Source organism: Alosa pseudoharengus, unplaced genomic scaffold, assembly GCF_046254945.1.
Source record: "Alosa pseudoharengus isolate Yale_2024_CS ecotype anadromous, Long Island Sound unplaced genomic scaffold, YU_APseudo_1.1 YU_APseudo_1.1_scf_22, whole genome shotgun sequence".
Taxonomy (NCBI): Eukaryota; Metazoa; Chordata; class Actinopteri; order Clupeiformes; family Clupeidae; genus Alosa; species Alosa pseudoharengus.
Genome location: NW_027468680.1, coordinates 19,654,222 through 19,679,260, shown reverse-complemented (window position 1 = coordinate 19,679,260; position 25,039 = coordinate 19,654,222). Strand labels below are relative to the sequence as shown.

The window sequence follows — 25,039 nt, the reverse complement described above, 5'->3', positions numbered from 1 at the left end:
GCAAGGGAGAGTAGAGGGCACCTCGAGACAGCGCAAAAATAATAAGCACGTGGTAATTCGAATTATGTCAGATTATATCGTTAACTGATTTGAGTATTTAAAGGTTTGCTTGTGTTGGGTGGGGTCTTAATTTCTGATTTGGTTACGGCTGTACCATGATAAGTGCCTGGATTCTACTTCCTCACATTCATACTGTCACATTAACATTATCCAACATGCTTGCTTGCTAGTCCCACGCGAAAACTAGTAGCCTAGTTTTATTACGCCTACATTTTCCTGTAACCTTACAAATTATGGCACGCCCTGTGATGGAGGGGCAATTTCAGACTCATTGCCACATGGCTGTTACGGACACAACGTGTTTTTGGCGGTGTTATTGGTCGAAGAATTCACCTGTTAAAAGAGCACCGACCGTGAACGCATGAAGGTAAGTAGCTAGGTAGGCTACATCGTTTCAGCAGAGCAGATGGTTTTTGATTTAATGTGTTCAGATAACGCAAGAATAAGGTTAAAAGTATCACGTCTATTTATACCTTAATTAGCTATTTTGTTCGCGGAGTGAACTCTTCATACATAAATACTCCGAGTTAACACATTTTAATGACTGCATGTGCGCTGTATTTAAAATCTAAATTCTTGTATTTGTATTGGTCTGTGCTGCTGGCCAAAGTTCCATCGGTATGCGGGGTAAAGGTGAAATCCCAACAGTGTAGGCTTACCCAAACTGACAGGCAGTAGTAGCTAGACTTCATGCGCCTTTATCTTCCTCTGGATTGTGCTTAGTGAACTTGCTTTTCTAGTGCTTGCATTTCATCTCTTGGTAGATTGACACATAATTAGGGGTCTTATGCTATTCTGCAGTTGCATAACTAAGCCCTGTCTTTACTGTTGGACATAATTATTTCCTCGTGACTTACTATTCCACTCTTTGTTTCAGATAATGAGGGCTGTATGACTGCCTGTTGAGAAGACCCTCATGAGTAGAGGACAGACATTCCTCAACAGTCTATAACCAGTTCTGAACTGCACCCATACCTTGGCATGATGGAAGCACTGGGGGTCAAGCACTTCTCTACAATTGACTTTGTTGTGTTCGGGATGCTACTGGTGATATCTGTGTCCATTGGCTTGTACCATGCTTTCTCTGGGGGGCGCCAGCGCACCACGCAGGAGTTTCTGATGGCAGACCGGAGCATGAGTTGCCTGCCACTTGCCTTGTCGCTCATGGCAACCTTCCAGTCAGCCGTGGCCATCGTTGGAACGCCTGCTGAGATCTTCTATAATGGCACCCAGTACTGGTTCATTGGCTGTGCCTACTTCTTGGGCCTGCTCATACCAGCCCACATCTTTATCCCTATTTTCTACCGCCTCCGTCTGAACAGTGCCTATCAGGTACCCTTCCTGAGCAGCCACTGAACCACCAGTGAGCTTGGCTGAGCTGATGTGACTACAGCATAAATACTATGTGTTAATGTTGTTGAGGAAATTCAATCTGTGACACTTTGCCTTTTCCTAGTATCTTGAACTTCGCTTCAGTAAGACGGTGCGGATATGTGGCACAATAACTTTCATCTTTCAGATGGTGAGTTCTATGGCTACCCACCAACTATTGTATTGGAATTAATGTGTTAGACAAGACTGAGTCATTGTCTGCTCTCATTTTATGTTTCTTTAAATCTAATCCTGCTCTCTCATCCCCCCCCTTCTCTCGCCATAGATAATATACATGGGTGTGGGTATCTACACGCCTGCTCTTGCGCTTAATGCTGGTAATTCCTCTTAGGTTATCCATCATTGTTTGTTTTTGCTTTAGATGTTTATTTATGAATCACATTTCATGAGAATATTAACCCATTTGGTTGTATGTGCCCCTTCAGTTACTGGTTTTCACTTATGGGGAGCTGTGCTGGCCATTGGACTGGTCTGCACTGTCTACACAACACTGGTATGTATTTCATGAGTAAATAACACATGTGGTTACTGTAATGATGGCCAGTTGAAACCGGTTTGTTATTCTTCTCACATCCCTGCAGGGAGGACTAAAGGCAGTGATCTGGGCAGATGTGTTCCAGACGCTGGTGATGTTCGCAGGGCAGTTTGCGGTCATTGGTGTTGGAGTTCATCAGGCAGGGGGTCCCGCTGAGGTCTGGAGGAAGGCCAGGGATGGTGGACGCATCTCAGGAATTGAGTGAGTGTGGAACTAATGGGCCCATTGATGCATGCAGCGTGTCGAAGGAGCATGATATAAGTGCAGTGGATAAATCAGAAGCATTGTGGCTGCACCTGAATTTTAAGACAGACAGTGATAAATAAATGCGATATTACAATGAACTAAGATGAGAGAAACAGGAAGTAGTAAGTATATGTGAATGGGCAGGTGAGGTCATTAGGAATATAGTTTCTTGTTCTTTACACTGTGTATCCAACCCTGAAGATATAGCCAGACTTGTTGGTTGAGCCTTGTTCAGTCAATTTGACATCATTCATGACATATTGAACTACAGACCATGTGCTATGGCTCAAACTAGTGTGAGTTTTACTATCTCCACTTCTTTCTCCAGTTGGAACCCAGACCCCACACAGAGACATACATTCTGGACCCTGGGGGTTGGGGGGGTGTTCCTAATGCTGGCCCTGTATGGTGTGAACCAGGCACAGGTGCAGCGCTACCTCAGTTCACGCACCGAGAAGCAGGCCATCATGTAAGATCCATCACACATGCCGTAGACACACATTAACACCACTGAGAGACATATCGACGTAGCCACTGAGACATGTACACTCAGGGTGCGAATTACCCCACCATAATTGGGGGGTACTGCTCCTTCACTTCTTCTGACCATCATGGTCCATTACCACATCAATCCCCACCGTGATCGCCAAGTGCAACATGTGCAACACACATACAAGGTCTAAACATGTGACAAACTGATAATCAGTAGGCTACAGAATATCTCATCGTTTTTATACTGTATATCCAAAAGAGATCAACTCTGCCCTCTGCCCTCATCGTGTCGTCTCCCTGCGGCCTGCTCACGGCTTTTATCCTGTGCCTCTCCTGTCTGTTGGGTACCCCTTTCCTTAACACATGAACAGTGTATAAAACCTAACTGCACTTACACTTTTAATGTAATTGTTTGTAGATAGAAAATAGTTTCATTAAGATAGTATCAGGGTTCTCAGATGAAACTACATTTATCAAACTAAAAATAGGAAATAATAGAATGTAAAAAACAATACCAACCAATTAAAAACAAATTTAAATACTAGCACATATTTAGCCTAGGCTACTTGGGTCTTTATGTTTCCACAGGTTTCACTGATAATATGTAGGCTTAGCTTAGCTACATCAGACCCTCTTGTGCATAGGCCTACCAGTAATATAAAAACACAGGATCTGTGCCAAACTTCAAAAGGGCACAATAATTTATTCAAGATATAATGAGAATGGACACCTAGGCTATGGAGTTCATCTCCTTGGAAATGACAATCGATTTTACCTCACCACAATGTAAAGGTTTACTTAAATAGAGAATTACCTTGCTAACTAACCTTGGTAACTAACCAAGGTCCACTTTAGCCTCAGTGGGTAAGTAAGTAGCAGGTAAGTAGCAGTAATTCAATGTATGAAGAGGTGACATGAGCTATGAAAGAACAAACACGTTTATAAATGAAGGTTGTAAAATAACACATTTTCAACAAGCTAGACGTCAGTTAGCAACTTACATTTACCCATGCACATCAGCAGCAAACCGAATTTAGCCTACTGGAGGAATTTACCTAGCGTTTTGTCATTCAATGTTGACACTTGCTCAGTTGCTTCTAGCGCCACGGTGGTTAAAAATGGTACGGTCCACAATAGGGGTTTCTGAAATCGCTTTACATTGAAATGTTCCTACAGTGAAAACAGGAGTTTACTTGTATTGTAACTGTAATATTTTTTCACAATATCAGAAACATTATCTGACCCCCCCAAAACTGATATTTCTGTCTCTTTGGGGGGTACTGGGTCTTCATTGGGGGGTATAGTACCCCCAGTATCCCCTGTAATTCGAACTATGTGTACACTTAGCCATCCAAAACATCCTGATTTGGGTCGTCTTTAAACTCTCTGTTGAAGTGCTGCCCTAGCATGTGTGGGATGTTTTGAGATAAAAAAAAAAAGGAAATAATTCAAGGTCAGTACAGGGAAGTGACCAAGACTCATTGCACCATAAATTAAATATATTTACCGATAATACATCTAAAACACTAACCCTAAAAAAATCTAATATTTATTATGTATGGACGTATAGGTGTATGGACGTGGCGCCCACAAGCACACCCCAAAGCATAACTGTGTTTGTATGATCTCAGGTCCCTCTACATGGTGTTCCCCTGTCTACAGCTGGCTCTTGCGCTAAGTTGTTTGATTGGTTTGGTTATGTTTGCCTGTTACAAGGAAGACAACCCCTTACAGAAACAATACATCGCCAAGAAAGACCAGGTTAGTTACCCTCCACACTGCATAAGTGAATCAGACAAAGTACAGTTTGTCTTGATTAACCAGAGTTTACTCTCTCGGTTTCCCATGCTCTCCAGTAGCCTGGGTGAACCCAGACAAACCTGTTAGCAAATTTGTTTACAGATATCCATTTCTAAAATCACCAATGGGATCATTTCCAGACGGATCTGCAGAGCAAATTCAAATTTGCTAAAAGGTTTATCTAGGTCAGGGGTGTCTATTACCAGTCCAGTGTGAAGAGCCAAAAAACATCCACACCATTCAAAAGAGCCCACACGACAACAGCAACAGTGACTTATAGGCCTTATAGGGTTTCAGTTTAAATAGCTCTTCTCTTTTTCATTTAAAGTGAATGCTACAAATTATCATTTTCAAGAATGAGCAGCAAGTGACAAAAATATCTGAGACACGTCACAAATTTCCCCTCACTCAATGACTTGTTAGCATGAGCAATGCTCCAATGTAACAACTGATATGATGCCAATGTGACCGTTGAGGGTTGCGTTGAGTGTTTTTTAAAAAGAAAATGAACAAAAAGACAGTTTTTAAAAAACCTACCTTTACCAAAGAGTGTAGAAGTTCCTTCTATACTCTTTGCCTTTACCTTGTACTTGTGAAGATCAGTGTTTTTGAGAAAACCCTTGGGAAATGTTCAGGTTTGATGCTTTAGTTAAGTTTAGTCAGTTAAGTCTGGCATACCAAGTACCAAACGAAGGTGTAGAACATGTTTTTTACAGTGTTATTTTGGTTACAGACACATTGGTGTGTATATATAGGATTATGCTACAAAAAGATAAATCCTCCTTTTGAATGTCCTTCTATTTGCACTTAGCTTCAGGCTATGTTTTCCTGATTGCAACAGTAGCATTAAACCTGGCAGACAAATATGCGTCTGCTTATGTTTTATAATTACTGTCAAATGAAATGAAATGCATTTTGATTTATCAGAAATATATTTCAAAAACAAAAAAACCCTCTTAAGTCCAAGGAGAAGTGAGAACATCAGTTGAGCGGCCGTGAGCCGCACAAGAGGAAAGTGCCGCATGTAAGCCGCAGGTTCGCCTCCCCTGATCTAGGTTCACCACCCCTGATCTAGGTTCACCCAGGCTAACTCTTGAGACGAACTAGAGGGGTATTTCACAAAACCTAGATAAAGGATTAAGATGGGATTGTTTGGTTATCCTGGATGAATTTAGCCTTGACTTGGTTTCACAAAAGACATGGCACATAAGTTACCATGGGGATTTATTCTCTGCACCTAGCCTGGTCCCGACCAGGCTAACAATGTTAATTATGTTGTCTTATTGGTTCAGCCAACTGTCATTCAAATCGGACCTCCATATGATTTTTTTAAGAGCTTTATTCCATTTATATACTATTTGCTACATGTTTTTACTCGCAAAACACAACAGATTGTCTGCCTAATACCATATGGTTATTATTTTAATTATGGTAGCCTTATAATTATTAACATACTCGTTGTTTGCTACTTTTGTTGATAGATGTTTGATGAATAGCCTACTGTAGTCGTTGATTGGATGTGGAGAGGCAATTTTTCGAAGGTCTTTTCAACGAATTCGGTTATAAAGCCAATATAAAGGTATACAGAGTCGTACTATGTGCATCTTTGCAATGGCACGCGCTTTTTTAATGACTTTGCATGCCGAGATAAGGAAGCATTCACACGTGGGTGCATACGTAGATTTGCATTCATTTGGTCCTCACGCCTACTCTCTCTGTTCTACAGAAATAGCCATGTTTCCCCATTAAAAAAAGGACAACTTTACTTCATTGTTAGACTACCAGTCACTTTGGCACTTTGGAGCAGAAACGAGAACACGCACACATCCTGAATTACTTACACCTTGATATAGTCGCTCCTACTCATCCTGGATTGGCGTTAGTGAAGTGAGTTGAGCTAGGATGACCAGACAACGCTATGTCAAACCTCGCTTTATCACTTGTCTTGGATGTCTTAATTCTGCCTTTGTGTAATACCCCTCAGTTCAATCAAGCAGAAGTCCACTGTACTACACTCAGCCATTCATAATTCATCTTATTAACAATATCTTATTCGTTCTCTTATTTAAGTTACATTTTGTTACCTTCAGTGTTCTACTTATTTCAAGTTTCAAATCTCTTGAGTAAAAAGTAATGTATTTGTTAATTTCGAGTAAAAGTAACTTAGTGTTTTGTGTTACAGGTGGTGCTGTACTTTGTGATGGATATGCTACAGGACTTCCCTGGTCTGCCGGGACTATTTGTGGCCTGTTTATTTAGCGCATCCTTGAGGTAGGTTTGGCTTTGTTTATTTTTCCACCATTTGCATTGATATGACCTGTGGTAGTATAGTCAGTGGTCACTGGTCAGGTTCAGAGCAGCAGTTCAAACAAATGAACTAATAGGTCAATGAACCTCGAAAACACTGGCCATCGCGGCCAGTATTCTGATAAGCAGCTTTCTCTGCTGTCCTGGGAGTATTTCAAGTTTATGATGTGGCTGGTATGCTTCCAGTCTCCAGCAGCCATTTTGATCAAATGTGTTATGACAAAATGAAATAACTGTGTAGATTTTCACTGATATGGTAATAGGAGTCAAATAGTGAGGCCAAATGTTGACCCTCACAGAAGATTGATGTGAACAAATATGTCAAGCTCTGATTCAGTGTACAGTTCTACTTCAAGGATCTAGAAGAGTGTTAAATAATGCTATGATCAGAGGCATTTTTTCATCGCTCCTCTGTACATCATCAGAGTAGCATAGAAGTGAATGGAAGAGATCTGAATGTGTTGTGTTTTCCTTGGCCAGCACCATATCCTCTGCCTTCAACTCCCTAGCCACCGTTACCATGGAGGATCTGATCAAACCCCATTTCACAATGGAAGAGTCCAAGGCAACCCTGCTCTCCAAGATGCTTGGTGAGTATGCACTTAACAGGATGTGGGGTAACTACTGTCAGTTGTTGAGTAGCACTCAAAGCTATTTTGCAGTGAGATTAATATGCATAAGTCTTAACATTTCTGTGTGCATTTTGTTTTACCTCCAGCATTCTTGTATGGGCTTTTGTGCCTTGCCATGGCATATGTTGTCCACATATTGCACAGCTCTGTTCTGCAGGTAAGGATTCTTTTCAAATTCTATAAAATATGCTTCCCCCTTCTCCACCAATTTATATGACTGAATGGAAATGCATTGATCTGTTCATAATGTTTCTACATAATGTTTCTGAGAATTCACCAGTGACTTCTGCTCTTCCTAAAGGCTGCGATCAGTATCTTTGGGATGGTTGGAGGTCCACTCCTAGGTGTCTTCTGTCTGGGCTTTTTCTTCCCGTCAGCCAACAGCACTGTAAGTGTCTCGCACAGAAGGACGCAGATAAGGCATTTTCATTGTTTGCTATTGTGAGACTTTTCTTTCCAACACCATTGAGAGAGCTTTTGACACACAATGGTAATTGTCTGCTTTGTGAGACTGATATGACACTCATTTCTTTTTGCCCCTATGCCAGGGTGCTGTCACAGGTCTTGTGGTTGGTCTGGCTGTAGCCTTCTGGATTGGCATTGGGAATTTTGTGGCCAGAAATTCAGCCATTGTGCTGGAATCCAACAGCACAGACATACTGGACCTTGGAAATATAACCATGGGGCCAGTGACTGCAGTTGTAGAGACAAGGTGATGGTTTATTTAATGTAGTGTTTATCAATCAATACACTGATAATTTCTGCAGCTTCTCCTTCCTTGTGTAATTAAATACATTTCTTACCACTGACCAACCCTCACCCAGTCATATTAAACATTGCCGTTAATGAATACATGCCTAATACAAATCCTACACCTCTCTTTTCAGCCAGCCAAGCATTCTACAAGCACTTTACTCCCTTTCATACATGTGGTACAGTGGCGTAAATTCCACCATAGTGGTCATCATAGGGCTCCTGGTCAGCTACATGACGGGTGAGAAAATGCTTCCACATCTAGCCAACAACCTGCATAACCTCCATCACAGAGCCATCTATAATCCCATAATAAGTTACTGTGTATGTATGTAGCAAAGGCATTTCACATGACTTCTGGGTAGAAATGCGTTCAGTATCTTATAAGATCCCTATAAGATACTGGACTGTAAGCCAAAACATGGGTAAAGCACAACCACATTTAAGGAGTTTTTTTTAACCTGGGCGCTGTTAGATGTGTTTGTGTGCCGTTGTTGGGTTGAAAAAATGTCTGCCCCCTTCTTTTCCCTAGCAACAGCACTCAGACATACAACAACAGGAGCCATGCCTCATTGAACTATTTGCATGGCCTTGTAAAACACCAAACTGAAATAAGTTGGTTAATAATTGACTGTAACTTTGTCCAAAATACTTTTCGACACTCTGCCTTGTGTTTGCTCTCTAAGGTCCTATGGCTGAGAAGGACGTGACCCCAGGCACCCTGTATCCAGTATGGGGCAACTTGCGCAGGCTTTTCCAGCTGAGAGGCTGCTATGCGCCTCCTGCACAGCACAATGTAAGTAATATGCATGGGAAGCCACCTTGGTTGAAATGGCAGAAGCTAGTCTACATACTTTTTGTCTGTCTGCCTTTTTATTTGAACATCCGTCTGCATTCATTCCCATCTTGACTGACTGCTGTATTGTTGGCTGGCTTGTTGTGACTTAAACTGTTGTGACTAGCTGGCGTGTTATAACCAAACTGATCAGTTGTGTACAGTTCACAATGACCCATTTTGCTGGCCACTGACATGTTTGTCTGTTTGTCCACACAGACGTCAGCACAAGACTGCCCCATATTACCTCAGAAAGAAATGAATGGAACTGTTACCAAGGCGACAGCTGAGGAAGAGCAACAGACATTTCTTCCTGTGACTGCTAAAGTGCTGGTGGAACAGGAGTCATCTGTGTGAGGCCACACCAAGGCCACTCTGCATCAGAGGAATGGTTATCAATGGAAAGCTCATGGACATCCTTTATGCTGGATAAGATTATGGCGTTTTTTTTCTTATTCTGTTTACTAACGCAAGAGTTACAGAAGCCCATGATCCATAAACAAAGATGCACATGACCAAATCCAACCCCCCCCCCCCCCCTCCCCAAAAGAAAAACAAAAGATTTAAGAAAGGGGAGGCAAATCTGTCAAGAGAATCAACCTATGAATTCATTAAGTCATTTGTATTACATGGAGTGGTGCATAACAAGATGAGTTTAAGACCAGTGGTGTAGTCTACGTGATGCGCAGGACTACGCAGTATACCCACTTCAAAAACATCACCATCTCAGTATACCCACTTAAAATAGGCAAGGATACGTATTAACATTTGGGGTTGATCACAGTATACCCACTACAGCTAACTACTACATCACAGTATATCCACTACAGCTAACTAGACTACACCACTGTTTTAGACCCTTTAGAACTTTCCTTGATATGACCATTCTTAGAAGTTTTGCACTATAATGTGAGAAACAATGAGCTGAATGCTAAGTACAGCTAGTTAACTGTAGTTTAAGGCAATTAGCTGCTGCTTTCCTTATGATTCTACCTAGAATGTTTAGGAGTTAAGTGAATGGAAAACAAGGTGTCGATGGCTTAGTAACCCTGATGGTTGGGCTGGCTCAAACGCAGTGGAGAAGAACAGCCTAGTGAATGTCATCACCCTGTATACTGTATGTATTTAGATGTCATTTATGTGCCAAAACTCTGTTACACGTGTACACACACACAAATTGAAAACGCCTTCAGTGTCTAAACCACTGTAATATTGTTGTTGAGGATGCACTGTACTACATCTTGTTCGATGACCAAAGTTTATCAATTGATAGATTTGCCATGGTGTAGTTCTCAAAGCCTTTTGATTACTAAAGTTTTAAGTTAACTATTGTGATGTATGTTTCCTTTACTTTAGTTTTTGTGTACCTTAAAGTTGCTTTTTTTGAAACAATAGATATAACGTTTTAAGTTAACTGATGTGATGTATGTTTCTTTTACTTTACTTTCTGTGTATCTTAAAGTTGCTTTCTTGAAATAATAGATATTTGTAAAACAATTCATGTCCAATTTAAAATAAATTGGCACTCTATATTGTAGAGTTTGCAAGAACCGAATTGCATTGTGTACTGTATGTTACGCGGGGTGATGAAAATGTACCCATCTTGGACTTCTGTGTGTCCTTTGAGACTTGCTCAGAAGCCTCAAATTATGTTCTGTAAGTAACTGTTCTTCTATCAGCCATCTTTGCTACTAAGAAGTAGACATGAGTGGAATCCGTTCCCAAAGTCCAGTAATGAACACCATGGCAAGCTGTGTGAGTACTGTATCTGTCAGTCTTAGGGCATGTCTATATTATTCTGGATTCATTTGGATTCACAAAACGTTTGATCATGTCTCATGCATGGTCTTAATGTGGTCTTATTGGAGATTCTGTGGCGATTATTTTGCTACAGTATGATGCAGATGCTGTGCTTATGTGACCATGAGGATTGATAGCTATTGTATTAAGCCACTGTAATAGAGCATAAATGACTGAAATATGCATTCTGATCAATGGACTATTAAAAACACTACTTTGTTCTAGACATTTCTGAAAAAAGGACAAACGGCTTGCTTTGCACAAAATACCTAAGCTTTACAAAAATTCAGGGATTGAATTTGGAGCAGACATGTGTGAGCTGCGCTTTTTGAAACGGTACCGATGGGCTCACTCGTCCAGCTGGCACAGCATGGTGGTGCCCCTGAAGATCCAGTGGGAGGCGGGTATGGTGGTGGGCAGCGACATGGCTGTGACGAAGTTGCTGGAAAAGCCGGTGGAAGACAGGTAGCCAGCGCGCTTGGAAGTGCAGTAGAGAGGGCACTCGTAGAAGGACCGCTCCCCCTCACCGCCCGTCTTCAGATGCTCCTCTGGCTCTGACCGATGTGGTGGTGGCTCATCCGATTTCTGACAGAAAATGGAGAGGGAAGTAGAGATGACTGATCTTCAGATCTTCACGTTACTAAAAATCACAGCTCTGAGATACTGATCCAGTTCTTCTAATCTAGCACTCACTTCATTATTCTTATGTTTTGCAGAACACGGGAGGAGATGTACTCATTATGAACTAACGGTCTATTAAGGGTCTGCATTCATGTTCAGTGAGGCACAGCTCGATCAGTACTATCAGGAGTTATCGGTTGGTATGGTCTTGCACTGATGGCACCAGAGGTCTGAAATGGCACTTGAGTCCCTGACTCCAGGTCACCTGAGTGGACGGCCATGGTACCTGGCAGGGCAGAAAGTGGATCTCGGGCATGGGGTAGTGCTGGAGTTTGGGCAGTGTCTCCTGCAGCGTCTGCGACTCTGGGTCCCATCTGGCGCCGTTCAGGTAGAGTCCGTACACCAGCACGCCGTCCTCAGGTGGATCTGCACCCTAGCATGGCCACATGGTGTTAAGACCTCAGTAAAAGCCTGCTCACTGTTTTGTCACTCTTTGTTATGAGATCCTTCAACACTCTGCATAAATTTCAACTTTATAAAATTGGGAACTTTTGTGAACATCTATCATCACATGGATGGTATGCATATCCTCACTTGGGAAGCTTTCTTCAAAACTTGCCTCTATATTAAAACGCTATGCTAACAACAGTCTACCGGACCTCTATCCGCCATAGTCAATAGTATCATTTCAAGGATTATATTCTCATATTCTCTCAGCTTGATACAAGTGATACAGTATTCATATGGTCTGCAGTGCCTTGCCTCAAACAGTAACTGGGTCTTGTGGGGGGCCGTGCTCCAGTCCAGCGTGTCTTTTTGCACGTGGTAGCTGAAGCACAGTGAGTCCATCGGCAGGCTCCTTTTGCGGGCGTACGTCTGCAGCACGGCCGTGAGAAACCCTGTCCAAGAGGAAGAACATCTTAGCTGAACTAGAACACAGCAACAAGGTCTGCTGTGTGTGTGTGTGTGTGTGTGTGTTTTTGTTTTGTTGATCTTTAGTCTGAGCGAATTAGCCTAGAAAAGGGTCAAAGGTGGAAGTAAATACAGCAAAAGCATATTTGGTATCATTTGAATCGTAATTTTCTGTAGATTAAGAATTTGTGGTGCCTACAGCGCAGATTTGTACCGAAAAAAATATATAGGGCTTTGAATGGAGCATGGCACAATGATTTTTAGGCCAAAAACGTATGTTAGTACATCTTGATATTAGCTGATATCTCTTAAGCCAATTGAAAGATATTCATCAAACTTGGTCTACTTACCCACTACAAGTTGTCAAAGAGCTGGCAAGACAATTTAGGTCTTGAGGTCAAAGGTCAAGGTTACAAGGGGTCACACAAATAACTCACATGCAGTATTTGGTTCATATCTCCAAAGAATACTGATGGATCTTCATTAACTCTAGTACATTTATTGTCTATACAAGTTAGATGAACTTAGGGACTCAGGGCCATGGGGTCAAAGGTTAGGGTCAGTTTCATCCCCTGACATACAAGGTTATAGACGGTGGAGACATGCTAATCAACATGCCATGTTCAATTCAATTACTGTAAATATAGTGAACTTTTTTATGTTGCACAACATAGACTTGGTTGTTTTTGACATGGGGAGTCCCTATCTACAGCACAATGAGTTTAATACCCCTCCTTTGTATATAAGAATCAAGTATCTGATTGCAATTACTGTAGGCAAATGTGCTTAGCAGTTACATAAGTGAAATACTTCCACTAGCATAGTCATGACCTGACCAATATCTCTTTCAATATTGCCCATGCAGTCCTTTTCACAGTACAAGCAGTGCTACTTCCAGCTGTAAATTATAGCTTTCTCTGCTGTTGTGACTTTCCATAAGTTAGTATGACTGTTAACTGTGGCCCTTGCTATTTTTCCCTTCATGGACAAGGTGTTGTCCACTTTCTCCTGGCAATTTCTGTGACCCTGAAGACTAGCATTGTCTTCCAGTTTTGATGTTAGTAATGTGGCATGTCCGTTGTTCTCTGCTCAGTTGAAGTTAGGGGTGGGCAAAAAATAATATCTAAATATTTTGGAAGATTTTGACGGTAGATATCAATAATATAATTAAATATGAATTTGTTACAAGCCACCTTATAATTTCTTACAAAGCATATTAAGGGACACAAAGTATTAGGATAGAAGTTCATTTTCTAAATTTTGTTTCTGAAAGATGAGACTGTTGTAAGAAGCAATATTTTCCCCTGGGATGAATATCAGTATTTAGTTGTGCTCAGTACTGTCTTGATTCATTATTTTCCATTTCACTGCAATGGATGATGAGACTAACCTGACTCTCGCCAGATGAATTTCGTTCCGCCTAGCTCTATAATCCATCTGGGATCGATCCATTGGAGTGGTGTTTCAGAAGGCTGGGCCTTATCAAAAATCCTTGCATATGATTGGATAAGCCACTTGTCCGTCCTCTATTAACATGCTACTTCAACCACTCACATTGAAGCCAACCCGTGACGCTGAGAACAGTCTCACAGTCGCTTCTACGCTACGTCAAGTCAAGTCAAGTCAAGTCAAGTTTATTTATATAGCGCATTTCATACACAGAGGTCATTCAATATGCTTTACATAAACAAAACCAAACAATAATAACAAATAAAAGCATAGAAGGGCAATATAGTCAAAGAATAGTTAAAAGGTAAAATAATAAAAACAAAAACATAAGACACATGGTAAAATCATTTAAAAATAAAGAATAATTAGTAAGCAAAAGTAGTAAAAAAAAAAAAGTAATAAAAGACAAAGTAGAATAATTATCAAGGCAGATTCAGAATTTGTAACTCGGCACAGTTAGCAGAAAGCATCTGAGAACAGTTTGGTCTTAAGTCTAGATTTAAAACTGGCTACAGTTGGGGCCTTTTTGATGTCATCCGAAAGTTGGTTCCACAGCTGAGCCGCATAGCAGCTAAAAGCTGCTTCACCATGTTTAGTTCTAACTGTAGGTTTTACGAGCAGGTTTTTCACCTGGGACCTGAGAGGACGAGAAGGTGTGTACTGCTGAAGCATGTCTGACAAGTATTTAGGTCCTGCTCCATTTACTGATTTATAAACAAGCAATAGTGCTTTAAAGTCAAATCTGTGACTTACTGGAAGCCAGTGCAAGGACTTAAGAATTGGAGTAATGTGGTCAGTTCTTTTAGTTTTTGTTAAAATCCTAGCTGCTGCATTTTGTATCACCTGAAGCTGTTTAATAGTCTTTTTAGGAAGGCCTGTGAACAGTCCATTGCAGTAATCAACCCTGCTGGAGATAAATGCATGAATGAGTTTTTCTAAGTCATGTTTTGACATCAGCCCTCTGAGTTTGGCAATATTTTTGAGGTGGTAAAAAGCTGATTTAGTTATCGCTTTCATGTGGCTGTTGAAATTTAGATCACTGTCAATTAATACACCAAGATTTTTAACAGTATCCTTTGCCTTCAACCCTTTTGTGTCAAGGAGAGTGGCAACCCTAAGTCTTTCCTCATTTTTACCAAATATAATTACTTAAGTTTTTTCTTTGTTCAGCTGAAGAAAATTTTGAGACATCCAGGTGTTGATTTGTTCTATACACTGACACATAGATTCAAGAGGACCATAGTCGTTTGGTGATAGAGCTAAGTAAATTTGTGTGTCATCTGCATAGCTATGATATGAAATCAAATTATTTTGAATGATTTGTCCAAGTGGGAGCATATAGAGGTTGAATAATAGTGGCCCCAAGATCGACCCCTGGGGAACACCACAGGTCAAGGACGTTGGTGTTGAGGTACAGTTTCCGATGGCAACAAAGAAGCTCCTTTCTTGTAGATATGATTTTAGCCAGCTGATAACTATGCCTGTAAATCCAACCCAGTGTTCTAGTCTGTGTAGTAAAATATTGTGATCAACAGTGTCAAATGCAAACGTCACATCTATTAAACTCCTGCCCTGCGTCCTGATTGGCTCTACCATAAAATCTGGTGCCGAAATCACTCTCAACGGAAGCAATCCCAGATGGATGTGAGTGGAGTAAACATTGGTCTAGTGTTATCCAATTGTGTGCAGTGAGATTTTCAAATGCATGCTTGGTGCCGCCCCTCGAGTTGGGCCATTACATTGTTTGTGGCCAGACCCTTAATCTTTCTAAATTACCAGGGTCTGGATTTTCCAGGCTAGAAAATGTCCACTTCCAAATCAAATTGTCCAATTAACAATTACCACTTGACTATTTAGTAATTTAGCGCTCTGGAGCAAGGCGTCCGAAGGAGACAATGTAGATAGAAGATTTTCCGAAGACTGTTGATTTTTATTCACCGTATTGCAATGATAGTACAGCCCAACCAAAGTCCAGACCAACCATCAAAGCAGTAGGGAGGAGATGTCATCAGCTGGGGCCCCCGACAAGATCTCCCCTACGGATGGCTATACTGTACACTATATTTTATACTCCTCAGCCCTTGAGAAGTGCCACCCTCTCACGCCATCTCCATCAACACCCTTCACCAATCAGTATCAAGCAGGGTCGCTTACATTGGAAACCATCTTCCCATCATGCATAAAACTATATGCAAACCTATGTAATGCATAGGTAACATATGTAAAATAGTGTAAAATAGTGTAGAAGTTTTTCTGTTTCCTTCCAGTTTGGTGAAATAAGGCCTTATCTTATTCTCTTCCTAGCTAGACAGGCCCTAACTCGTAAGGCACAGTGGCCTCCTCATCCCTGTCCTGTCCAGCTTGATAACACCCCCTCTCCCTTAACCATGTAAGGAGGAGATCCTCTCATCCTGGTACCCCCAGTACTTTATGAAACCCATGATTACATCCCTTCACATCCTGAAAACCCACCCTAATACCTAGTAGAATCCTAGGTAATATCAGTCCGCTGTTGCCGTTGCTTATATGCCTACTACCAACTTCAGGGAACAAAGTATAACTATTGCAATCGATGCAAGGGTAGTTTTTATTTCTAACAGTATTCTATCAACATAGACATTTACATCAATTGTCTGGCGTTATAATTTAAGCTGAAGGAAATAGCTGTAGATGACAATGTTTATCAGATGTTTGACAGAAATGGTTTGGATTTAATCTAAAACTCTGAACTGAAACAGTTATTTTAACAGGTATTCACACAGATGTTTGCATTTTTAAAACAGCAAATTATTTAGATTTCCCCTGGTTTCAGAGAGGCTACTACTACAATACTAAAATAAGATGTGGAGGTTGAAACAACTGTTTTTATACAGAAAATAAAGTTTGTTTTGCTTTAATAAATGTCTTAATCTTTTTTAATGTCAGATAGTTGATTCTATGCCTCAGCCAGCTATAGCCTCATGACCTTTAACCTCTACCTGTGACCCCATGATCTTTAATGCCTTATTAGTTAATTTAGGCTTAATTAACTGTGTTGGGTTTAATGAGGATCCTTCAATCTGCTTGAGAGGTATAAAACAAACATTGCATGTCAACTATGACCTCACGTGACCTTGACCTTTGACCCCAAGACATTAAACACCTACTAATTTCATCAAGAACTTATGGTGAGTAAGTACACCAAGTTTGGTAAAGATCCTTTTACCAGTATGGGAGATATCAGCTAATATCTATATGTGATAATATACGATTTTGGCCCAATAATCATTCCATGGTCCATTCAAAGCTGTATATCTTTTTTCTGGTACAAATCTGCACTGTAGGCACCTGAAATTCTTAATCTACATGAAATTACGGTTCGATTGATACCAAATATTCTTTTGCTGTATTTACTTCCACCTTCAACCCTAATTCGCTCAGACTACTTTGTTGATTATCTTTCTTACACATGTGGGATAACCCAATGGGAGTGAGTGTAAATGTAGCCTCTAGACATATTAAACCCAGATAAATGATTCGTTTCATGAAAGCAAATAGTGAAGAGAGACTACTGGAACCTTGGGGGAAGAAGAACCCAGACAGCCAGTAGCGGCGTGGGTTGTCCTTGTGGAAGAACGTCCCACCACCAGTGGATTGTTCAGTTCTGCACAAGCACAAAGTCACACAAACACAAGGTTGAGGGAGACATTTCATGATTCATGAGTCAGAATGATTTCATTTGAAAAGTTGATTATCTTTGTGGTTTTGCAAGGGAGCACATGACTGACACAGCTGTGTGTACACAGTGGATTATAAGATAACCAGGAAATAGTGGTAAAATGGAGTCAAAACATCAATTGTTTACATTCATATATATCACCAAAATGTGTGTCCTTGGAAACAACAGAACTTTTCCTTCTTTCCCAACTAAATGCCTGAGAAGTCTGATAAGATGCCATGATGTTTGCATTATTTGCAGAGAGCGCAAGCCATCTAGTCAAAACAAACCACTGAGAATATTCAACTGTGGGAACCACATCTGCTCTGCAGTGCTCTCCAGTGGTCCTGTATTGGGCTCTATCTGCGTTCCGTTAGTTTGCCCTTTTGCACAGGCTAGGCTATTGTGTAATGTCTGTATGTGTGTCATCGGCTCTCTTTGGGCCTGTGCATGTCCTCTGCTCAATAGATGTTACCTTTTCATATGCTTGGATTTGACATGGTCACTCCAGGCTTGGATGAAACTGACCCTACGCTCCAGGTCAAGCACCCAGGAGCCCAGCGCTTTGCATGACTCATACGACAGCACCTGCAGGAGGATCTGTATGGTGAGTATGTGTGTCTAGGTGAGAGAGACTCTGTGTGTGTGTGTGTGTGTGTGTGTGTGTTTGTGTGTGTGTTTGTCAGTGTGTGTGTGTTTGTGCTACCTTCCAGGCAGCAGGCACCACCATGGTGAGCAGTGCATTGTGGATCTCCTCCATGTTCTGGGTCATGAGCGTCTCGCCCTTGATGGCACTGCAGAAGTGGAGCAGAGTGGAGTGGACAGCAGCCAGCAGCCGGTCAAAACGCCTGATCTCCTCCTTCAGGACCACCAGCAGTGCTAACAAGTGCTGCCCACCTATACACACATAGCACAACACACACACACACACACACACACACACACACACACACACACACAAACACAGACAAGCACACACACATTAGATAACCTGGGGGGAGAGAATATAATAAGAGAAACAATGCAGCGGATGCATTCTTGAATCAAATGTGAAGTGTAAGCCTAATAATTCCAGCTATCCCAACAAATGGTACAGATACCTTCTTCTTTTGCCTCTGAGCTGATTTCAGCCAAAACATCTTGCAGCTTTGTCTGGCCTTGATTGGACTCGACTTGTTCTGGAAGTTTCTTTAGAATGTAGTTGGCCATCTTCAGGACCACTTTGTCTTTGGACTCGGTGTCGCTGTGTCTCTTCTGAGTCTGTGTCTCTGCAGGTTTCCTGGTTCTCCCTGACCTGGTGTGCAGGTGGACGTCACTGACCTGAGGCTGCAGATTGATGACCGCCTGCAGCAGCTGCTGGGCCTGATGCTGCTGCACTATTGCCTCCGTATTTCTGTCGATGCCAAATAACTCGGCCAGCTCTTTTTCCGGCATGTTCTCTATGTAGGCATGGCACTGCGACCAGCTGCCGTCTTTGGGGAAAGCTGGGTAACCCTGAGACATGCGGTACAACAGAATATACACACTCAATACATACAATAAATGTATAAATCAATAAATGAATGCAGCGGGCTACGTAGGATCTAAGAACACGTTTTTTAAACTTTGCAATACATAAATGTAAAATCACTGTGTCCCATCTATTTGTGTTGACAGCTAATCAACATCCATAACATCTCAGCTTTGAGAGAGCAGTCAATGGGGTACAAGAGTGGGTGAGTGGGGCTTGGCACCTGGGCCTGGGAGGAGAATAGTCCCTCCTGGAGCACTCGGGAGTTGTAACAGCGCTGCAGGATGGCCGTCAGGCAACGGTGGTCCCAGGGGTCCATGATGTGGCCGCCGTACACCACCTCTCCCATCAGGTAGTGGAGCGCCGCCCAGGGCACCTCCGCGCCCTCGCTGGCCGTCAGCATCGCTTTCTGGTTCAGCAGGGACACCTGGGAGGAGGCAGGGGGAGAGAGGGCAGCCATTCACCTGGCTCTGAAAGCTGACCACAAGCTCTCAGCACAGGCCTAGTGCTTCTAATCTCAACTTTCTTACAATGAGGGTTATCAGTTGCTTTATGTAGAGCTACTTCATAACAGATATCACTGCCAAGAAAAGTCAACACACTCTCGCCTGGGAGTCCAGCCCAATGTATGTGGAGAAGCACACTGGCACTTTAAACACAGTGATGGTCATTTTTGGTGGTCAAGTTAGTTTTGTCTGATCCTGCGCCGCGTCGTACCTCCAGGTCCGAGGAGGTGAACGTGTAGGGGATGTTCCAGCCCAGGGTGCCGTACTTCTTTCTCTCCTGCACGATGGCGTGGAAAAAGCAAAGGCTGAACACCAGGCTCTTCCAGGCGGAGCCACAGTCGGCCTTGCTGAAGGTCTTGTCGGTCACCTCCCCGTTGATGCCCATTATGTGCAGCAGCTTCTGCTTCAGGCCCTGAGGAGACTCCACAGCCACCTGCAGTCCACAACACACACTCCATGTCAGGGGCGGACATCTTAGATGCTGTTCCACATCAGCATAGTAGCACAAATCAACTAGGTATCTATATAAATCAACTTGACTTGACGAGAGGAGAAGAGAGTGAGGGCCAGTCTGACCTTAAAGCCCCTCTGCAGTATGGATGCTGGGAAGACCGGGTCGGGTTTTGAGGAGAGCCACAGACGGAAGTGTGGGTCCAGGTCAGAACCTTTCCACTTCAACCTGCACAACAGAACAGCGTAACCCCTTACTGACCACTCACTCACGTACATTAAAATGAGATTACAGCAAATAAAAATAGAAATGTCCTGAGGCAGCACACACACACATCTAATACACATTCATATACTTCTAAAAAAAAAAAATACACATATAACAACAGAAAGTTAAATTAGTGTGAACGTTTGTCACGTTTGGTCCATCAAGACTACTGACGAGTTCACGATGGTGTGCAGACGAGGCATGAAGGAGGCCGCCAGGTGGCAGTTCTGTAGGAAGACCCAGCGGCCCTTGAGCACTTGGGCCTTGCTGACCAGCTCGTCGGCTCGTGGGCCCTGGCCCTGGCCCAGGGACACCATGTCCAGGTGCAGGCTGCTGCCGCGTTGCTCATGGGCCAGGCGTAGCAAGAGGGAAGCCGGGTCTGTGCCTATACACACACACAGACACACAAACACATACATACACATACACACACACACATGTGGACTCATATACACACAAATGCACATAATGTGTGTGTGTGTGTGTGTGTGTGTGTGTGTGTGTGTGTGTGTGTGTGTGAGAGAGTGTATGTGTACCAGGTGAGAGGAGGAAGATGATGGGGATGTTAGAGCTGGAGTGCTCGTAGACATCATGCAGACTCATTTTGCTCCCTTCCGCATACTTTGCTCCAAACTTTTCCAAAACAAACCTCCTCACTGCTGATATGAGACACTCTGCTCGCAGAACCTTAATCTATAAATGAATAGTCACATATAAATTTCCCTGAAATTCAGGGATGATCAGATAAAAAACATCTCATTATATAGAGGAAGATCTTACATTATTTATATTCTATTATATTGTCTTTTATTTTATTATATGCAAATACAATGTAAAAGGCACAGAATTGCCACATAATATGACTGGCAAGAGTGGGGCAAACTGTATCAAAACATGAAAACATTTTCTGGGAGGCCAAAACATCTGTGTTTGAAAAAAGATGGTCTTTTATTTAAGAGTGAACTCTCTCACAGCAGATTAGAAAAATGTCAAGTCAGTGACCCTGTAGAGGAAAAAACACTGTCTGCTTTGCATATTAAAAAAAAACAAAGCCTACATTCACACATACGCACATGTACTCTACAAACCCTAAATCCACACACACTCATGCACAGATACACACCAGAATGAGTCTTTGGAAACCAGACAGGTTCTCCCATGTAAACACTGTGATGTGTTTGATGCTGACAGGTGTGGTCGCCACAGGTGCTAACAGGTGGATCAGATGAAATAAACAAATGTTACCATATTTACCCCAATTTAGTGAGCAAATGTAGAGCCAAAACACCACAGAGGGGACTTCACTGCTATGGAAATCATGCAGCTGTTCAAAGACAGCACAGCTCCCCACATCTTTTCACAATATGTACAGAATGTCAGGTGATGTGCTTGCACACACAATGATACAGATAACACAGTTTGATTAAGCAAAACATATGAAAATGATGAGTGCCAGTGAGTAAACAACAGCAGGTCACCACACCATCATCCTGAAGCCTTTGAAGTCTAAAGTCACTAACCTGAGCCTGGCTCCATGTACGGCTGACCCAGGAAGCTGTAGAGGCCGTCAGCCTGGTGGAAGGCACTCCACTGGCCAGGGTTGGCCTGCAGAGAGTGACACAGGCCGGAAAAGGCCGGCAGGTGTGCGCTCAGGTACTGGCACTGGGTCCACATGCTGTCCGTCAGCCAGTGGGCGTAGGCCGGTGGCTCATGGGTCTTCGTCGTCGTCGGCGGCGCCCCCGTCAGCATTCTGGCCAGCATGGGCGTGTGTAGGAAGGCGTACCACTCCTTGGCTGGCAACGGCTCGCGTGTGGGGCAGCCGGATATGGCGCGGCCACCCTCCATCTGCATGATCCGGCAGCACATCAGGAAGGAGAAGCACAGCTGGTGCTCAGCAAACAGAGCCAGGGACACCTCCTGTGAGAGCCAGAGGGAGCGAGAGAACACACACGGAGAGAGAGACTGAACACATGAGATGGACTGAGCACATAATAATAATAAACATAATAATACTTTTTTAGTTGTAAGTGCATTTCAAGGCTCTGTGACTGTACAAATGTATAAATGTATAAATTACATACAGACAGAAGAACAAACACAGGACTAGAGAACAAAGATACACAGACACAGAACATAGTGGAAAGACGAGGTGTGAAAAGTACTACAAGAGGGATTACACATGATGGAGGAAATAAAATAAAATAAAGAAACAGAATAAAAGCAGTTATGTGGCAGTGGGAAGACGTTAGGAGGTGGAGGCCATCGTAAACACACTTGTGCTTTCAGCATGTTTTTGAAGGTAGAATGTGCCAGTGGCATGGCATTCCAGAGTTTGACCTGAGCTGACCTTGTAGATACTCTCGGTGATGCGATCCAACACAGAGACCAGGTAGCGACTGTGGTCCACTGTCTCGAAGTCGGTGCGGGTGACTGAGCTGCACACCCGCGTCGTCGCTCCCTCCCCCGGCCTCTCGGGCGCCTCGTTGCCCCACTGCACCGCCTTCATGTACTTGTCCAAGAACCACTCCAGGGAGAACTGGTACATGTAGTTGATCTGGGTGAGCTCGGTCAGCACGATGTACAGGTGAGTGCTGTAACTGGCGATGGGCAGGTATTTCTTGCGTACCTCGCCAATCTCCTTGTCTTTGTCCTTGGCCATCTGGGCACGCTGAGAGATCTTGTTGAAGGTCTCTTTGGTCTTTCTCATGTTGTCAATGAGAGACTGGTCATCCAGGATATTCCCTACAAAAAAAAAAACAAATGGAGAAAGTGCATTTCTAACCTACGTAAACATTTCTAACCTAACATTTCAAACATACGTAAACATGTCTAAACTGACATAATGCACTGGTAACATTTTTAAATTAACTTGGGCTTGCTTGAGCACTAAAACAAGGCATAGTTATAACACAAACCATACCTCTTAAATTAGAGGATCACATACTTAACCACACAAACACACACACACAAACACACAAACAAACAAACAAACACACACACACACACACACACACACAAAGACACAAACACACACACACACACGGCCTCCATCCCTGACCCATGGTTTCCTGCAGCAGCTGGAGTGACCTCTCCTCCAGCTGGTGGAGGTCAAAGTGGTGTGCGATGATGGTGTGCAGCAGCTGGTTGTGTTGCTGCTCCAGTTCTGGCTGCTGCAGCTTGAATGCGCTGGACAGCAGCTGCTCCTGCAGGCTCTCGTATTCCGCGTTGAAGTTGATCAGCTTGATGATGATGCACACACCCGGCAGGAAGTGAGGGTTGGGCAGCGAGGTGGTCAGGTACAGTCTGGATATGCATTTGATTTAAATCAAATCAATTCAATTCAGTTCTGTTTACAGCATCAACACAACTGAAATTGTCTCAAGGTGCTTTTCATTGCTAGGAAAACGATAAGTTGAATGAAAGGTGGACATTCATACCACATGCCAGTGGTCGTGGTTAAGATTAAAATTCACAAAATTGTTTCTGCTGATGCAGATGATGGTGTCAAAGCTAACCAGTGTAGAGAGGCAGTTTACTAAAGAAAGGATGCAAGATGCAGCATGCATGAATATTAAGACCAGCAGCCAGTGACTAGGGAAATCTCAGGCAAATTACCTGAAGTTGGGATTGTATTCTAATTCAGTGTCTCCAATCTTGATGAAGGAATGTCCCTCTCGGATGGTGATGTTTTTCACCAATACTGGTCGAAGACAGGGGTCCACATTCTCACTTATGTCCTGATGGAAAAAGAATTTTGATTGAGATCTTGTATAAGTGACTCTGCATGTGCATTTCAAGACATAGCAATGTGGAATGACACAAACTGCTGCTTTCCAATGTTCTGTAAATTGGTCTTTGTGAGTTAGGAGTCCTCCCGACCACTTTTAATCTTTCCCAGACCTACAGTACAGTAGGTGCTACTTTTAGCACTAACAGGCTTTTTGTCTTATACTTAGTACTGAAGTTAAGACAGCCACACCCATTATTTTTATTAGTTTCTCATAAATTCGCCAGTTAGGAGCTCCTTTTAGTCTTACGATTCTTTGTGAATATGGGCCCAGACCAGGGTTGACCAGGGTTGTAGACGTGTAGCGTAAGTACTGCATAAATAATGGGAATATGGGATGTGCTTATGGAGTATGCAAGTTGTTTGTAGGTGTGTGTGACTGCGCGCAAAAGCGGGAGCCTCACCTGGATCAATACAGCATCCCCCATGCGAATGGCTCGCTCCACTGTTTTCATGTAGTTGGGGTTGGATGCCTGGACCTTGTAGAGGCCCACTCCCTCCTTACAGATCAGCCAGCGCTTGGCCTGTCCCTGGGGGTCCACAATGACCGGCCAGTGGGGCCCGTTCTTTATGATGATGGCGTTCTCGGTAGAGGTCTGGTCTGATGGCAGACCATTGTTGTGCCAGTGCTGCACCTAAAGGTACGAGATGGCATTTTCAAATCCTATCAGAGACAATAGCATGGCTAACACAACAAGAAAAAGCAGCACAGGCCATTATCTAGTCAAATCACTTCTGTACACTTCAGTGTATTAAGCAGTAATGTAATCCATAGCCCTCGGGGCTACCTCATTCTTTTTGGTCATGGTGCCGATGAAGGTGTAGTCCTCGGATGCGGCGATGTCGGCACTGCGGCACGACTCCTGCCAAGTCTTGACGAGGGTCTCGCGGTAGGCGGCGGTCAGCGGGCCACAGTAGGTGATGAAGGCAGCGGAGATGATGGTGTCGCCCACAATGTGCTTCAGCTGCAGGTCCAGCTCAGTCACA

At 42.9% G+C, this 25,039-nt stretch overlaps 2 protein-coding genes across 2 annotated transcripts in view; one reads left to right on the top strand and one right to left on the bottom strand.

Annotated features, from left to right (window-relative positions):
- Position 1: 1 nt before the first annotated feature.
- On the top strand, positions 2-9,612 carry slc5a6b (solute carrier family 5 member 6). The gene is made up of 16 exons (XM_076299259.1): positions 2-427; positions 938-1,392; positions 1,517-1,582; positions 1,718-1,769; positions 1,878-1,945; positions 2,034-2,188; positions 2,562-2,702; positions 4,357-4,486; positions 6,708-6,796; positions 7,313-7,422; positions 7,551-7,621; positions 7,766-7,852; positions 8,013-8,176; positions 8,352-8,458; positions 8,904-9,013; positions 9,272-9,612. Exons 2-16 carry the CDS (start codon positions 1,042-1,044, stop codon positions 9,407-9,409), a joined length of 1,839 nt encoding a protein of 612 aa, XP_076155374.1. The 5' UTR covers positions 2-427; positions 938-1,041; the 3' UTR covers positions 9,410-9,612.
- Positions 9,613-11,200: 1,588 nt separating this feature from the next.
- The window catches only part of LOC143139582 (dynein axonemal heavy chain 6-like), a 45,329-nt gene continuing 31,490 nt past the window's right edge, over positions 11,201-25,039 (bottom strand). Inside the window, exons 58-76 of the mRNA XM_076300156.1 lie at positions 24,841-25,039; positions 24,457-24,687; positions 23,881-24,002; positions 23,324-23,568; positions 22,613-23,007; positions 21,786-22,182; positions 21,389-21,474; positions 20,802-20,958; positions 20,440-20,650; positions 20,124-20,226; positions 19,759-19,980; positions 19,265-19,468; positions 18,632-19,076; positions 18,238-18,428; positions 18,007-18,119; positions 17,392-17,477; positions 12,236-12,372; positions 11,760-11,906; positions 11,201-11,437 (exon numbers count right to left, since the gene is read on the bottom strand). The exon at positions 24,841-25,039 is cut by the window's right edge and continues 17 nt beyond it. Of these exons, the coding sequence (XP_076156271.1) occupies positions 11,201-11,437; positions 11,760-11,906; positions 12,236-12,372; positions 17,392-17,477; positions 18,007-18,119; positions 18,238-18,428; positions 18,632-19,076; positions 19,265-19,468; positions 19,759-19,980; positions 20,124-20,226; positions 20,440-20,650; positions 20,802-20,958; positions 21,389-21,474; positions 21,786-22,182; positions 22,613-23,007; positions 23,324-23,568; positions 23,881-24,002; positions 24,457-24,687; positions 24,841-25,039 (3,928 nt within the window). The remainder of the gene's footprint in view (positions 11,438-11,759; positions 11,907-12,235; positions 12,373-17,391; positions 17,478-18,006; positions 18,120-18,237; positions 18,429-18,631; positions 19,077-19,264; positions 19,469-19,758; positions 19,981-20,123; positions 20,227-20,439; positions 20,651-20,801; positions 20,959-21,388; positions 21,475-21,785; positions 22,183-22,612; positions 23,008-23,323; positions 23,569-23,880; positions 24,003-24,456; positions 24,688-24,840) is intronic.